This window comes from Thermobia domestica, chromosome 7 (genome assembly GCF_964235325.1).
Source record: "Thermobia domestica chromosome 7, izTheDome1.hap1.1, whole genome shotgun sequence".
Taxonomy (NCBI): Eukaryota; Metazoa; Arthropoda; class Insecta; order Zygentoma; family Lepismatidae; genus Thermobia; species Thermobia domestica.
The window spans coordinates 122,042,955-122,058,285 of NC_137460.1; the positions used below are offsets into that span (position 1 = coordinate 122,042,955).

Consider the following 15,331-nt stretch of genomic DNA (forward strand, 5'->3'; position numbering starts at 1 on the left):
GTCTATTGAATCTGGAGGTTCAATGCCGCGTTCACCAAAGCTCTCCATTGACTTCTGTCCTTAGCCAATTGGATCCTGTTTCTGCTCAGTATTCCTATTTTTGCTAGATCCACCTTAATATTGTCCTCCCATCTGCGCCTAGGTCTTCCTAATGGACGTTTTCTGATTGGATTTCCAGTTAAAACTTTGAAAGCGTTATTGCTTTCTTCCATTCTGAGTATACAACTTGCCCATCTGAGCCTTCTGGATTTGATGACCCTATCAATGTCTGCTAAACGGCATAAATTATGTAGTTCCTCATTATGAAGTTTTCACCATTCCCCATTCACGTTCCTCTTGGGTCCGAATATTCGTCTCAGGATTTTGTTCTCAAATACTTTCAGCCTATTCTCTTCCCTCAGAGTACGCGACTATGTTTCGCAACCATACAGAACAACAGGTATGACATATTTTAAGCTTCAAATTCCTCGACAAAATTCGCGATGATAAAAGATGTTGAACTGAATAATAACACGAATTTCCTGCTTTTAGTCGCATTTTAATTTTTCCTGAATAATAATAATAATAATAATAATAATAATAATAATAATAATAATAATAATAATAATAATAATAATAATAATAATAATAATACAATAATTTTCTGGAAACCTTCTTATATTCTACAATTTGTTTCTGTGACATCTTTATAACCTATTCTCCATAAAATAGAAACTGGTTTCTTTCCAGTACAGATATGTACACAATGTTTTTACTTTTTACTACACGTTATAAACACGTCTTTACAGGTGAAGTATATCTTTGAGAATCATTTTATATCTTTCTTCTTATAAGATGCAAGAAAATGCATGTATCTTCCGTGTTCACTGAAGCTTCATGTGCAGTTCCAATTATAGTTTTAATTGTTTTGAAGAATAGCAATGTTAACTTTCTTATTGAATGTACGTAGAGTGCAATGCATCACTTCACGCCACAATTCTTATTGTTTCAGGGATAGACAAGCTGAACAAAGTTAGATAGCATCTACGCGGATGCACTTATAAATACTGTGCCTTTTGATATGAGCAATAATCAGTATCAGTGAGCTAACCAACAACCTCCAAGTTCTATCATGAACCGAGAATTCGTAAGTGTTTTGATCTTTGTGTTTTATTTCACTTGGCTATCTGTTTTTCCATTATCTATTTCTTGAGATCGATGCCTTAACATTTAGTAAATAATTTTAAAATAATCTTTATTCTAGCTTTGTTAAAATACTATACATTCATGGCTTTGTCGGAAGGAACCCATCGACTTTGAAAGTTCTGATTTTAAACTAAAAGGGCCTTATGCAATAGTGTGTGTTTTGTGTGTGTGTTCAAAGTAGATTAGTTTGCACCCGTTGTTCGCTGGGTATATTTGTACCTTTTTTGTGAGAAAAAAAGTGAAGAAAAAAGTTAAAGAAAAAGAAGCAAATGCAAGTGTGGTTGACGCTTCCTTTAATATAGCGAAATTCATCTTATCACGGAGTTTCTCTCATAGCCATCAACAAACTAGGGAAATTTTGATGAGAAAAGAGAAAAAAAATTGTCAGTCGACGGAAATATTCTTAGAAAACATACGAACACTATCTACATTTAGTGTCAGATATTAAGGACAAAAGACAACATTCGATTGCTATTATCCACTTTTTACGCGTTAAAACAAGCAATAAGTATACTGGAATTCGGATAGTATACATTTCAATAAGGTAAATAATGTATTTATTTTAACTCTCTGGTATCACAAGTTTGACATCATTAGTAATCCTAAAAGAAGATAGTCTATGTTTTCAATGTTTCATGAAAATCAGCTAATTCGTAGAAAAATCATCTTTAACAAGTTATTAATAAGATAGGAATGAATTCCACTGAGTAATTTCATTTCAAACAATAGAAATGTCCTTTAATCTCAGACAAAACAACAGAACAATATTTGTCCTTTAAGGAATTTTTACAGTACATATTATTTAACATCAGAACAGGTAGACAAATTTAAAGAACCCCAATTTCAACTCCAAGTAGCCGACACGGAATTCATGAATCTTGACATTAAACACTAAGATATTTCTTTTATAATTGAAGGGAAGAACTTTTTCATGGAGTAAATAAAGAGTGTCTGCCTTTTTTTAAACATCAATAAAGAATGATCTTCCTTCTTTCGTTAGCAGACGCCTTCGGATGGGCAGGAATATATATGATTCAATAATTCGATAATTATAGTAATATAGTAATAATTAAAACGCTGAACTCTTCACTGGTATTGGGACCGAGGTTACTCACAAGGATCATGAGTCATTCATTCGCTCATAACGAAACCTACCGCAAAATTTCACTCAGAGGAAGGAAGTCCCACAGAAAGACCACATACAACAAAGCAGCTGCGTTTCTGAAGTGGAATTAACCAAAATGGCAGATTGAAATGTCGCGTCTATGTCGACAATTGCACAATACGTTCAGTGCTACCCCTTGTAAACTACCTGTTAATAATAAAAAGTCAATAACAACAATGTGGAAATGAAATGAAATGAAATGAAATCTTTGTTTGACGTCCCACGGTTATGCCGGTTAGGCTAAAGGAGACGGTGATGATGAGACATGAGTGAAATGGTGGAATGAAGAAAGTGCGAGGAAACGGGAGAACCCCGAAAAAACCCACGAGCACGGTGTTTGTCCACCACAAAGTCCACACGGCGCGAGCTAACAACAATGTGGGTACATACTATACCTAAGGGGAAGTCGTACGTTAAGATGAAACTTGACGGCAACCATCTTGAAATCCGCCATCTTGAATGCAGGTCAAGTTTTGTAAATAGGAATAGGGCAATATGATACATGATTTTAAGCTAGAATTTAAGCAAAAAAACAATGGTAGTAATAGTTTTAAGATATGTGCATTTGGCAAAAAGTTACAGGCATATTTATTGTGTATGTTTTGTATTGTGCACAACTCCCGAATGAAGCACTGTCCAACAATTTGTAAAATACAAAAATGTAGGAGACACCCTTTATATATATATTCCCAATTTGTCCCAAATGTTGTTGAGCAAAGCTACACACTTGTAGGAGATTAGTCGGCAAATTTGGTCCAAATTGGTTGAATAGGAGCGGAGATACAAGCCGGACAAAACGAAAATTACATTGGAATAGTACAAAATAGTTTAAACACCACGTAGAAGTTTTCTGATGATTTGTTTGAAATTATGGTGGCCACAACTAAATACTTTTGAAAGACTACTCTGAAAATTTGGTTCAAATCGGTTGAATAGGAGCGGAGATAGCCCAGATAATATGAAAATTATCGAGTAGGAGTTACATTTTAATAGCGACAACTTATTTTTGGACAGCTGCTTCATTCGGGGGTTGTGCACACGAAACATACACAATAAATATGCCTGTAACATTTTACCAAATGCACGTATCTTAAAACTAATGCTACCATTGTTTTCTGCTTAAATTCTAGCCCAAAATCATGTATCATATTGCCTTATTCCTATTTACAAAGCTTGACCTGCATTCAAATGGTGGATTTCAAGATGGCTGCCATCAAGGTTCATCTTACCTTACGACTTCCCCTTAGGTATAGTATGTACCCACATTGTTGTTACTGACTTATTATTAACAGGCAGTTTACAAGGGGTGGTACTGAACGTATTGTGCAATTTTCGACATGGATACGCGACATTTCAATCTACCATTTTGGTTAATTGCACTTCAAAAACGCAGCTGCTTTTTTTGTGTGTGGTCTTTCTGTGGGACTTCCTACCTCTGAGTAAAATTTTACGGTAGGTTTCAATATGAGCTCATTGATACTACCCTTGTCAGTGTTAGAGCGTTCACCTCTGGTGTATGGGGTCCCTGGTTCGATGCCAGCTCGCGCCTCGGAGTTCTCCCATTTCCTCCCACTTTCTTCATTCGACCATTTCATTCATTGCTCATCGTCACCGTCTCCTTTAGCCTAACCGGCATAACCGTTGGGCGTGAAACTCAAAGATTTCTTCACCTGTATTGAATATACTTCTCCATCTCGAAGCAAAATCTCAAACGACAATCAGGGGCGTCGTTAAGGGGGGTAAAGGGGGGAGCCTCCCCCCCCCCCCAAAGTTACCAATCGCTTGACAAGTTGGCAAATTAAAATACATAGTTGGCAATTTGAAGAATGCCGTTTTGTTCAATTGATTTATTCGGTTTAACATTTTCTTAGGTATCCAGTTGCTGCAAATTATTATCAGTTCTCCTATAGACTTGGCATAAGTTTTGTGTAGTTTCATATCTTGAAATAAATTGATATATTTGTTTAAAGTTTCTTTACTTGTTGCAAGTGATTACACTTCACTTTTGTTCATCTGATATTCGTAAACATTTTGAAGAATCTTTAATGAAAATCGGGAATTGTACCACTGACAAAAGCAGAATAGAGTTGGCATGCAAAGACAGACAGAAGAGGCGTTTCGGTGGCAAGTAGAGAATTGACGCAAAGCATTTGATACAAGAGCGTATTCAAGACAACAGGTAGTGACTGGAAGAATTGATATTAATAAAACAAGAACAAGGCAGTGACTGGTTAGTATTAAGCCTGCCATTCGTCCCGTATAAAACGGGACAGTCCCGATTTTGGGCCCGAGAATACTGCGTCCCAATAAATTTAGTCGGGACAGGCAAATGTCCCATATTTTAATTCCATCCCATTTCTCCTATCAATATAAGCTTATTCGAAAAGTAGTGAAGTGGCTGAGCGAGCGAAATTTTCAACAATGCTTTTTCCATTGTACCTGGTGGAAACTCGGACACTCTCCAACATAAAAAAAGAAAAAAAGGTACGATAGCTTTGAGTGTTTCTACATGTACAAGCACAGGAAAGATGAGTGACTTTTTCTTCAGAGAGACATTAAATAAAGTAACAAGAATTATAATATTTTTGAGATGTTATGGGCACAGAATTGTGCTTGGTCCAGGGCTTAGAAATATGTAAATCTGGTCTTGACAATTATACACGACACAAGGAGAAAAATCAACTTTTCATCAGATTAAACTGACAAACGTAATTTTGGCAAATACTATCATGTAAATAAATATTGCTAAACGCGCGAAGAATATTGAATGTAGATTGTATCACTGATTAGAACCGTTTGCATATTGTTTTTCTGTAAAGAATAGCTTTTTATAAGACATTATCTTAAGTTTTTAAGGCATTTTTTTTATTGTAGTTGGATTGTAAACATCTTCAGTCCGTAAAGTTAATTGCAGGGAACGACGAGAGAAAAGTAGTTGCAGCTTAGGGAACTTGCGCCTATTATATTGTTGAAAAAACTAAATGTCGGCTAGGCTAAAGGAGATGGTGATGATGAGAAATGAATGAAATGGTGGAATGAAGAAAGTGGGAGGAAACGGGAGAACCCTGAGAAAACCCACGCACACGATGTTTTTCCACTACAAAGCTCACTTGAAGCGAGCTGGGATCGAACCAAGGACCCCATGCACCAGAAGTGAACGCTATAGCACTGAGCCACCGCGGCCTATTATACTGTTATTCATAACCAGAGGTACAGTTTATTGGATTTTGTTGGAAAGTTTTTGGGGGGAAGGGGATCTAAGATGTCCCGTATTCCCATGAAGAAAACATGGCAGGTTTATTAGTATAAACCTTTTACTATGTATGGTATGTGAATTTGACAAATTTAAGAGTTTTTTTCTAATAGTAAAGTGTCAAAGGGAAGTAGATTTTGATACCAGAGTGAATATACTTTGTATTGTGTAACGGTGTATGCTTTGTGTGTAAATAAACCTTTCGCTTTGAAACAAAAGGTGATCATATTAATATAGAGGACAAGAATAGCTTATTTCAGTTCTGTTTTGCAGTAAGACTTTCTATTTACAGGGCTTTTCGAGTAGGGAGAACTGAACAAAAGTGTGTTTTGGGAATGCTATCATCAGTGCCTTGCATAATGGGGGGCGATAGATCCGGGCTCCGAAGAAAGGGGGCGCAAAATTGGGGAGAAAAATGAAAAAAAGAGAATGAAAGAAAAAGAGAGAGAGGAAAAATTATTTGGAATACTACTAGTATGTACTTAAATCCTCTTTCTGCTTTAGGAAATGGTCCTATAATGTTACTCTTGTTAGGAAAATATATGTGCACATACATAAAATGGAAGGAAAAAAGTAATAAAAGGTGTTCGAAATCAAGGAAAAGCAGGGTTTCTTTTTGAAAATTTTCTTACGCTTCGCGCCAACCATGGTGGCGCTTCGCGGATGATCTGTTGTCCTAACTCATATGTACGAGGACGCCGTCGTATACTCTCGCCCCGGCCGCTGATTTTCCATGCCACGGCACAGGGGGGCACTGTAGGTTTCTGGAAATGTTGTTCGATGGACGAAAGCTACAATGGATGAGACAAGTCGTTCTGTCTCTTCCGCTATGAACCTAAGTGCATGATTCTAAAAGTCACATTTTGGGGGCCAAACAATACGTCTGCTGAGTGAAAGCATAAACCGGTGTGTGTTTCACTTCATTTTCATACAAATGTGTTGCCTTTCCTACTTTATATTTAATCACGTAGTTGGTTCTTTCGGAAAGTAAAACAAAAATTGCAATCCTTCCTTTCTTTATAGTATTTATAAGTCAAAGCATTACGTAATCATTGTATGTTACTTATGTAGCTCATGGGGGAGCAAGCGAGGCACGGGCCCCGAGCTTGTGGTTGGAGGGGCGCCTAAAAGGCAGGTTATATATTAGTATTTTTCTTGCCGGTATTTAATAATTTTCATCAGAGTGCGAAATTATGAAATCGAAGTGGGAGGAGACTGGAGGACAGAAGAGAAAAAAACTCTCCGCATTTCTGGGAGGACTGACTGGCGCAGACTACCAAAACTAGCCATAAGTTGTCAAATTAACAGTTGTGCATCGTGGGAGATGATAGTGATTCTGAGTTGAGGTGTGAAATTTTACTCGAAACCGGGGGCTGTTCGTATTCGTATCTCAGATGGGGCACGGAATGGGGCGAATATGAAAATAAGGTTGCTGTGAAGTTTTCCGCAGGGTTGGTAAAAGTGAGACTAAGATTTTCGAAACACTTGATATATATATATATAATCAAGACTTGGCAATTTCAAGTGTCATCCCCCCCCCCCAATCTTGTAATGCTCGCTACGCCGCTGACGACAATCATCAGTACGACTTTAAACACTACTGACAAATAAGGAAATGCTGCATATGGGCTATTTTGACCCCATTTCAATTATGACTTTTTAAATTTGGTTTTATTTTAGTTAGTTATTTTGGCAAACAAAGCTTTCTCATTAGTAAAATAAGCTTTCTGAATATTTCCCAGCCGAACTGACAAATGGACGTCCAAACTTTATCCTTTAGAGCGAAAAAGAAAATATCGAATATTTTCATCATTTCCGAATAGAGAGTTTCCCTTGAAAGTAAAAGAAATATTTGACAAAGGTGTACTTCTTTCGTACTTTGGCACCGCATCGAAAATTAAATTTATTTATACTTTTAAGAACTATGATTTTTTTTTTTTTTTTTTTTTTTGCGAAAACAGCTGATCAATCTCTTTTCTTCTTCTACAGGTGTTTGTTCTTTTCGCTAGTGTGTTGGTAGGCATCTCTATAATAGTTGATGCAGTGCCTTCACACGAGGAGAATTCGGTTGTTGGCTACGCTCCTGCACACATCGAAACCAGCACCGTAAGTATTACATTGTCAGTAGACTAGTACAAAAAATAAATTATAGTAAAGAAGATACACACTAGAAGTTTCAGTTTCGTCAGGTAGATGTCAAGCCGATGGAGGAGGATGGTTGTCATCTAATGGTGCGATGTGTAACTTTTACTACCAATATTTTAATAGTAAAAAATGAGACTAGGTATTCATCATCATAGGTATTCTGCCATTATTGGCAGGTCATATGCCAGAACATTTACTTGCTCCATCTTCAGCTAACCTCTTCGTCTTCACGTATGATTTTTCTGTTTTAATATCGTCCATTAATTATAACCTTCTTCGCCCTATCCCTATCTTTCCTGCCACCATACTCTCTAGCACGTCTCTTATGATACAATTCTTTCTTAGTCAATGTCCCAACCAGTTTATCTTCCTTTTCTCAATAATATCTAAAATTGTTCTTTTCTCTGCCACCATTTTAACACCTTTTTATTCGTTTTACGCGCGGCCCAGTTAATTCTCTACATTCTTCTCAACATCCACATTTCGAAAGCTTTCTGTCTATTTTCATCACTTTTTCATAATATCCATGTTTTTGCCAAATACAGTATAAAGATATGAATAGGTACTTTTAAAATCACCGATACTCAAAAACGTTAATGAATTGACTCAGCTAATTCGGCCGCCCTACATCGGCTCTAGGTATCTATTGTCCCCCTCCCAAAAAGAAAACAGGATCCAAAAATTCACTTTTTAACATTACAATATTTTAAGTCCTACTTAGGTGATTCTAGTGAAAAATATGTAGAAAACTCGCCATCAACAACAACTATTAAACACAAGCAGAACACAAATGCGGAAGATTTTTTTTTTTTATCAACAAAGTTTGATCTGATTTTTATCAATATACGAAAGAATTGTATTTTCTCAGCTTACTTCGCTCACTTACTAGTTAAATAACTCCAACTTCTTCAATTTTCTGTGAAACAATATACAGCAGAGGCTTTCGCTGCCTTACAGATAAATCATATAATAAACGTTTTATGCAATATGGTGGTCTCGTGCTGGGTCTTTGGCGTAATCCAACTCTCTTAGAAGGAAGGTAATGTTGTGGGGAACGATCTATACTTGTATGATTCTCCAAGCTTTCTTATGCCCTTTCCTCAGCTCACCTTCTCGTATTATCCATATCGAACTCATTGAAGTGAATTAGATATTTGTGCTCTGTGCAAAAAGATAGCTTTCTTGTATGTTTCACATGCCTATATAGTATGCTAACTGTTTTAAAGGAATTAGCGCAAGCGAATAATGAATCCTGTAAAAACTAACTCTATGACCTATAGAACCCGGAGGTTTAATGCCACGTTCACCAAAGCTCTCCATTGATTTCTGTCCTTAGCCAAATGGATCAGTTTCTACTGATATTTCTGTGAGATCTATCTTAATATTACCCTCTGATCTGCGACGAGGTCTTCCTAATGGATGTTTCCCGATTATATTTCCAGTAAAAACGTTGAAAGCCTTCCTACTTTCTTCTATTCTGGCTACATGACCTGTTTACCTAAGCCTCCTAGACTTGATGACCCTAACAACGTTTGGTAAACCGTATAAATTATGCAGTTCCTCGTTACGAAGTTTCAACCATTCCCCAATTCCCGTTTCTCTTTGGTCCGAATAATCGTTCCAGGATTTTATTCTCAAATATTTTCAGTTCTTCCCTTAAACTAAGCGATCCTGTTTCGCACCCATGTAGCACAACAGGAATAATTATCGTTTTATACATTTTAAGTTTCAAATTCCTAGACGGAAGTCGGGACAACAAAAGATTTTGAACTGAATAATAACACGAATTTCGTGCTTTCACTCGACCGTTTATTTCTTTGTGATATGGTTTTGGTCCGTTAATATTTGTCCTAGATATTTGGAAGTATCTATTTTGTCGAAAGTATTATGATATTTTCAAGCATCCATAATTTGCAGTATTACGATCCCGGCGAACTTCCATATAAAATAAATAAAGTGTCTTGTCCAACAGTTCAGAAGAAATATGGACTAATAGTGAAATTTTCATTAACTTTAATAATAATAATAATAATAATAATAATAATAATAATAATAATAATAATAATAATAATAATAATAATAATGTACCACCGGCAATACGATGATCCATATTATACTAGAATGAAACTGAATTACAAAATGCTCTTTTTCTTAGTATTTCAATGATAACTCCCTGTTTCTGTGATAAGGTTACTTTTCTACAAATCAAAATTTATCTATTATATATGTAAAATATATGATGTTATGCAAATTTTATATATATTGTTAACAATTACACACATATATACTCCTAACAGTGATACACACATATATTACTTGTAATTTCAATTGTTTTGTTAAGAAGACAAAGTAAGTATTTGTAAACGTTTTTATTATTTTCTTTTCTTCCAGTTTTACCCTCAATATCTTTACCATTATGCTGTGAATGATCCTAAAACAGGAGACTACAAGCAACAGTATGAAATAGTTGATGGACCTTTGATTGCTGGTGAATTTTTTGTCAAAGGCCCACACAGTTTCAAATATAAAAGTTATGGAATCAGCACACCGAGACTTGTAGGATCTTCGCTTGGGACCAAAGTGTTTGGAAAACTTTAACCACTTGGAAACTTTTAAAAAATTAATATCCGTTGTTTAAGATTTTTTTTTGCAAGTTTTGTATATTTTTTGTAATAAAAGTTAAAAATAAAGCAATTCAACAAATTCTCATGATGCGGTCACTTTTCCGAAGACAAAAATGACGGGAATATCACTCCAGTATAGATGTAATGAAGTTTCTGTCTTACAACATTGTTCGACCAAAATAGGAAAAGAAAACTGATAGTGACTATTTTCAACTGTCTACTTATCGTCATAGGAATTTTAAAAATCAGTGGAGTCAAGTGAAGTCAAGTTAAGTCAGTTTTGCGTCACGATTTTGAGATGGATGGACTTCCAGTTTTCTGCTACCTTATTCAGTGTTTTTCTTTCCTTTTGTGTATATTTATACATGTTGAAAAACGCCTATGTCTATGTGATAGTTGTGGTATGTGTAGTGGATCTGCTTTCTGTAGTGACTCGGTTGTGTTATTAACGTTCTTCCTTGTGGTTTGTGTGTTCTTCAATTTTCAAAGAACTTTAAAAAGTTCGTTACTGAATTCTCTATGTCTGTATGTGTCTGTCTGTCAGTTACTTACGAATTTTTCAATTTTGAGCCCTCCATTCGATAGAGCATCAAAAACTATCTAAAAGAAATCATGGAGGTTTTCGCGTCAGTCTTATCGTTCCCGAGATATTGGACAATAAAAAAGTTCCGATTTCGGGAGATTTAAGGAACCATATCTCTGGAACCGTAAATCATCGAGAGGTGATACTGGTGTTGATCAATACCAATATTGATTCGATTCCAATACCAGTTATTGATTCGATAATTATTGCGTCATTAGTTAATTTTATCAAATAAATTTAATATACAATTGAAGGACCCTCTGCAATAACAAGGTTAAGTGAAAAATGGAGGCTTTGAGTTACAGAGCTTAAAAACTTAAAGTGCAACGTGTTAATTAACAGGAGTAAATCTGCGTATATATGCCTATGGAAAAAAATGGTGTAGCACCTGGTCTGTGGTTTGCAACATAAAATGGCGAATACCGAAAATGCGGAATAGTAAAAAACGAAGGTGAAAAAGTGAGCATTTATCTTGTTATTGCATAACCTATATAATGGTGAAAAGAAAAAGGACAGTAGGAACACATAACGACGTGTGTGACAACATTTATGTATTGCAATACACGAGGATACAAAATATCAATAATCTGAGCGTTGTAGGCAACAAAATCCGGAAGCTGCACTGTCCTGAGTCCATTTCAGATTCAAAATCCGGGAACACAGATAAAAAATAATAATAAATAAAAATTAAAACCAACAGTGTTCCGCACGTTCTTGTAAAACTGCTGCTTGGCAAGAGTAATAATTCATAGCAGAACTTCCACATTCTTCTTCTTTGAATCCTTGATTCCCGGTTTGGCTGGTTTCTTGAGGAAGTACATAATGGTGTGTGCAGTGGTGATGCCTGCACTGAATAATTTACTAGTAAATCCGAAAACCGGATTTGGATTAGATATCAGAATTACAATTCATGATTTTTGATTTTCAAATCCGACGTCTGAAATCCGGATTTAAATCTGAAACCGGATATTCTGAATCCGAATTTTTCAAAACTCGAATATTCCAATATCCGGATTTTTGACAGTACTGTTTGAATTTCCATATTAACATCCGAGAAAGAAAGAAAACACTGCATTTCGCTCTAATTTTGCAATATTTCTTTGCTAAAGTTAACGATATATCTTTCTCTTTCATCCCTCCCGCTTATGTCATTCCGATGTCTTCTCGATTTTGTCAATTTCGAAACAAAATCGAGGTAACTCGACTTACCTTGTTATTGCAGAGGGCCCTTCAATTATTACATAATCAATAAGTTTATATTACGTGTATGTGTAGGAAAAGTCAGGTAATCAGGGGTTTTACCAATAGAGGGCAGAGTATTTCAGTACTGGTCGGACACCTTAATGCTATTCCTTTAATGTCCGAATTAGCAGCTTTTGCATTCCATAAAAATTCTATCACCGGTTCCAAGCCTACAATGGGGATAGTATCGTTGATTGGTGATCTCAAAGTGTTATAGGAAGGGGTACTATTGGTTCAAAAAAGGATCATTTTCAGATGCTGCAATAATTACAACTTGTACAGGGTGCCTGTCTGTTTATAAACTTCTCAGTATGGAGGTACGACTCACGCCACTTTTCATTGACGCTGTCAATGTCATTATTTCATTGTTAGTGTTTAATTTTAATGTCATTATTTCTGACTTCCTGGACCTGAGTTCATTAATTCTTAATTCACGTAGTTCCCCAATTGCCTCATGATGATAGAAAACTGAAATGAAATATTTTGATTTCAAGACACGCGATTATGCCTTGAAGGCTAAGGGAGATTGTGATCACGAACGAAATGAGGAAATAGAGATATGGAAGAAAATCGGAAGAACACGAGAAACCTCACGTAATTATGGCTGTCCACCACAAATCTCACTTGGTGCGAAGCTAAGATCAAACCAGGGACTCTACGTGCCAGAGGGGAGCACTCTACCACTGAATCATCATGGCCCTTCTTGATGATGGACCAACAACAGAAAAAAAAGTGGCGAAATTGGGAGTAGAACTAGGGACCACGCACTACGAAGTTACGTGCGTTACAATTCAGCTAAACAGGTAAATAAATTTAAAAAAAATGAGAAGCCTGTATCTTTCTTCATGCTCTTATTCGCACCTGTAGACGATACATTTTCAAGCTTATGCTGACGAGAAAGAGTCCTTCCTCCCGAAAGAAGAAAAATTTCATTATATAACCAATTTGTTGAAATCTTATGTAGGATTAAAGAGAGCTTCTGGAAAGTTAAGGTTTGTTCCTAACAAGACTGTACAATACTGGTGATAAATTATAAGAAAAGTCGTATTATCGGCGATCGAAAATGGAATACACTGCATATTAGCAGAAATAATTTTGAGGAGAAAAAGGGGTAGGTTCAAGTTCGGCAGTTCCTTTCCTACGCCACTGGTCTACAATATGGATTTATGCATGTACTTTCAATAGTGTAACAGAATAAAATATACTAATAACAGTTCTCACACTTTTGTTAACCTCGCAGACAGTTGTGTCTGCTGTTTTAATAAATACAAATTTCGGTATATTTTTTTCCTTTCTTTTCTACAAAGTTTTAATACTTCAGGTAGTCCTTCTAATATCGAAATGCAAAATACATTATGTGGTAACTTTTTTCGTTTCCATTTCAAGTTACAACAATTACTTCAACAAGATTATAACATAACAAACCACGTGTTGACTTTTAGTGCTCGTATGTTCTGGTCACAACAGTAAAGCAAAAATGCACTTACTTTTCCCTTTCCGACCATTCCTTCAACCAATAACAGCATATAAACACATAACAGCGAATTCACAAAACAAGTGCACGAACTCGTCAGGTGGGTAATACCACATCCAATTGCCAAGATAGTTTTCAGTAGATGTGGTATCTACAATGGCAACTACAGGAATTACATAAGTTATTATCTCAAACCATTCTGGTGATATAGTAAAAACTGTTAAAGTTTCCAACACTGCTGAAAATTATGTAGTTTCGAGAACTTGATGTATTTGTACCTATCAGAAAGTATTGTGGTAATATTATAGAAGCAAAATAAATTTTAAAAATGTATATTAAAAAGTATATTAAATGTATATTAAAATATACAAAACGGTAATCATGCCTGTTGTTTTGTATGGCTGCGAAACATGGTCACTTACTCTGAGGGAAGAACATAGACTGAAAGTATTTGAGAACAAGATCCTGAGACGAATATTCGGACCCAAGAGGAACTGGAATGGGGAATGGCGGAAACTTCATAACGAGGAACTACATAATTTATATGGTTTACCCAACATTGTTAGGGTCGTGAAGTCTAGGAGGCTTAGGTGGGCGGGTCATGTAGCTAGAATGGAAGAAAGTAGAAACGCTTTCAAAGTCTTGACTGGAAGACCAATCGGAAAACGACCATTAGGAAGACCTAGGCGCAGATGGGAGGACAATATTAAGATGGATCTCGCAGAGATTGGAATACAAAGTAGAAATTGGATGCAGTTAGCTAAGGATAGAAGTCAGTGGAGAGCTTTTGTGAACGCGGCATTGAACCTCCGGGTTCCATAGGCCATAGAGTTAGTTAGTTAGTTAGTTAGTTAGTTATATTAAAAAGTTCCCACAAATACGCCATTTTGAACAATGTATAAAATTTTACTTTCTTTAAAAAAAATATCTGCGGAATGGTTTGAGATACTAAATTGCTGTAAAATTTTACATAGTGTTTCTCTCTCTCCCTATTCGAGCTTCTTCGATGCTAAGCGGTTAGCATACGCGCCTTTGGCATGGAAGACCTGGTTTCGATTCCCAGCGGGAGCTCATGTAGTTCCGATTCCACGTTAATCAGTTGGTCCCGTCTTATAGTCTCGCTGCTGAAAGGGACGTTAAACTCAAAATCAACTCAATTCAAGTCCTCTCTCTCTCTCTCTCTCTCTCTCTGTATGTGTGTATGCAAAGTGCAGAGAACATACATCGAGTTCGTAGTGTACAAATATCCGATTCTATTATTTAAAATTTCAATTTATTAAAAGTCATGAATATTTTCCGATGCATAAAAACACACTCCACTTATTCCTACATCGTTGTTTAGCCGTAAAATTTATTGGTAATAAATATTGTCTTAAAAAGTTTCATGAATTGAAAATCTAACAATTCTTCATTTCAAGAATGTTTCAAAAATTTCAATGTGTTCTTCCCTCAGGATCCACCTTTGATCTTACAGTATTAGATTTCTTCAGTTTAACACGCTTAAGACGGTTTTCTCATAGCTTTACTACTTTTATAAATTTACATAGGTCTACTGCAACATTTATAAATAAGTAGATATAATATAAAGTGCCTGCTGTAAATTTTTGACTACCCAAAATTCGAGTTTAAGTAAATCATAAAAGCAAATACTGACCTTTTT

General features: G+C 35.9%; 1 protein-coding gene across 1 annotated transcript; it reads left to right on the forward strand.

Moving 5' to 3' along the window:
* The first annotated feature begins 1,005 nt into the window (after positions 1-1,005).
* On the forward strand, positions 1,006-10,381 carry LOC145688934 (uncharacterized). Its single transcript, XM_081763100.1, has 3 exons — positions 1,006-1,126; positions 7,593-7,709; positions 10,140-10,381. Exons 1-3 carry the CDS (start codon positions 1,112-1,114, stop codon positions 10,344-10,346), a joined length of 339 nt encoding a protein of 112 aa, XP_081619226.1. The 5' UTR covers positions 1,006-1,111; the 3' UTR covers positions 10,347-10,381.
* Positions 10,382-15,331: the final 4,950 nt, after the last annotated feature.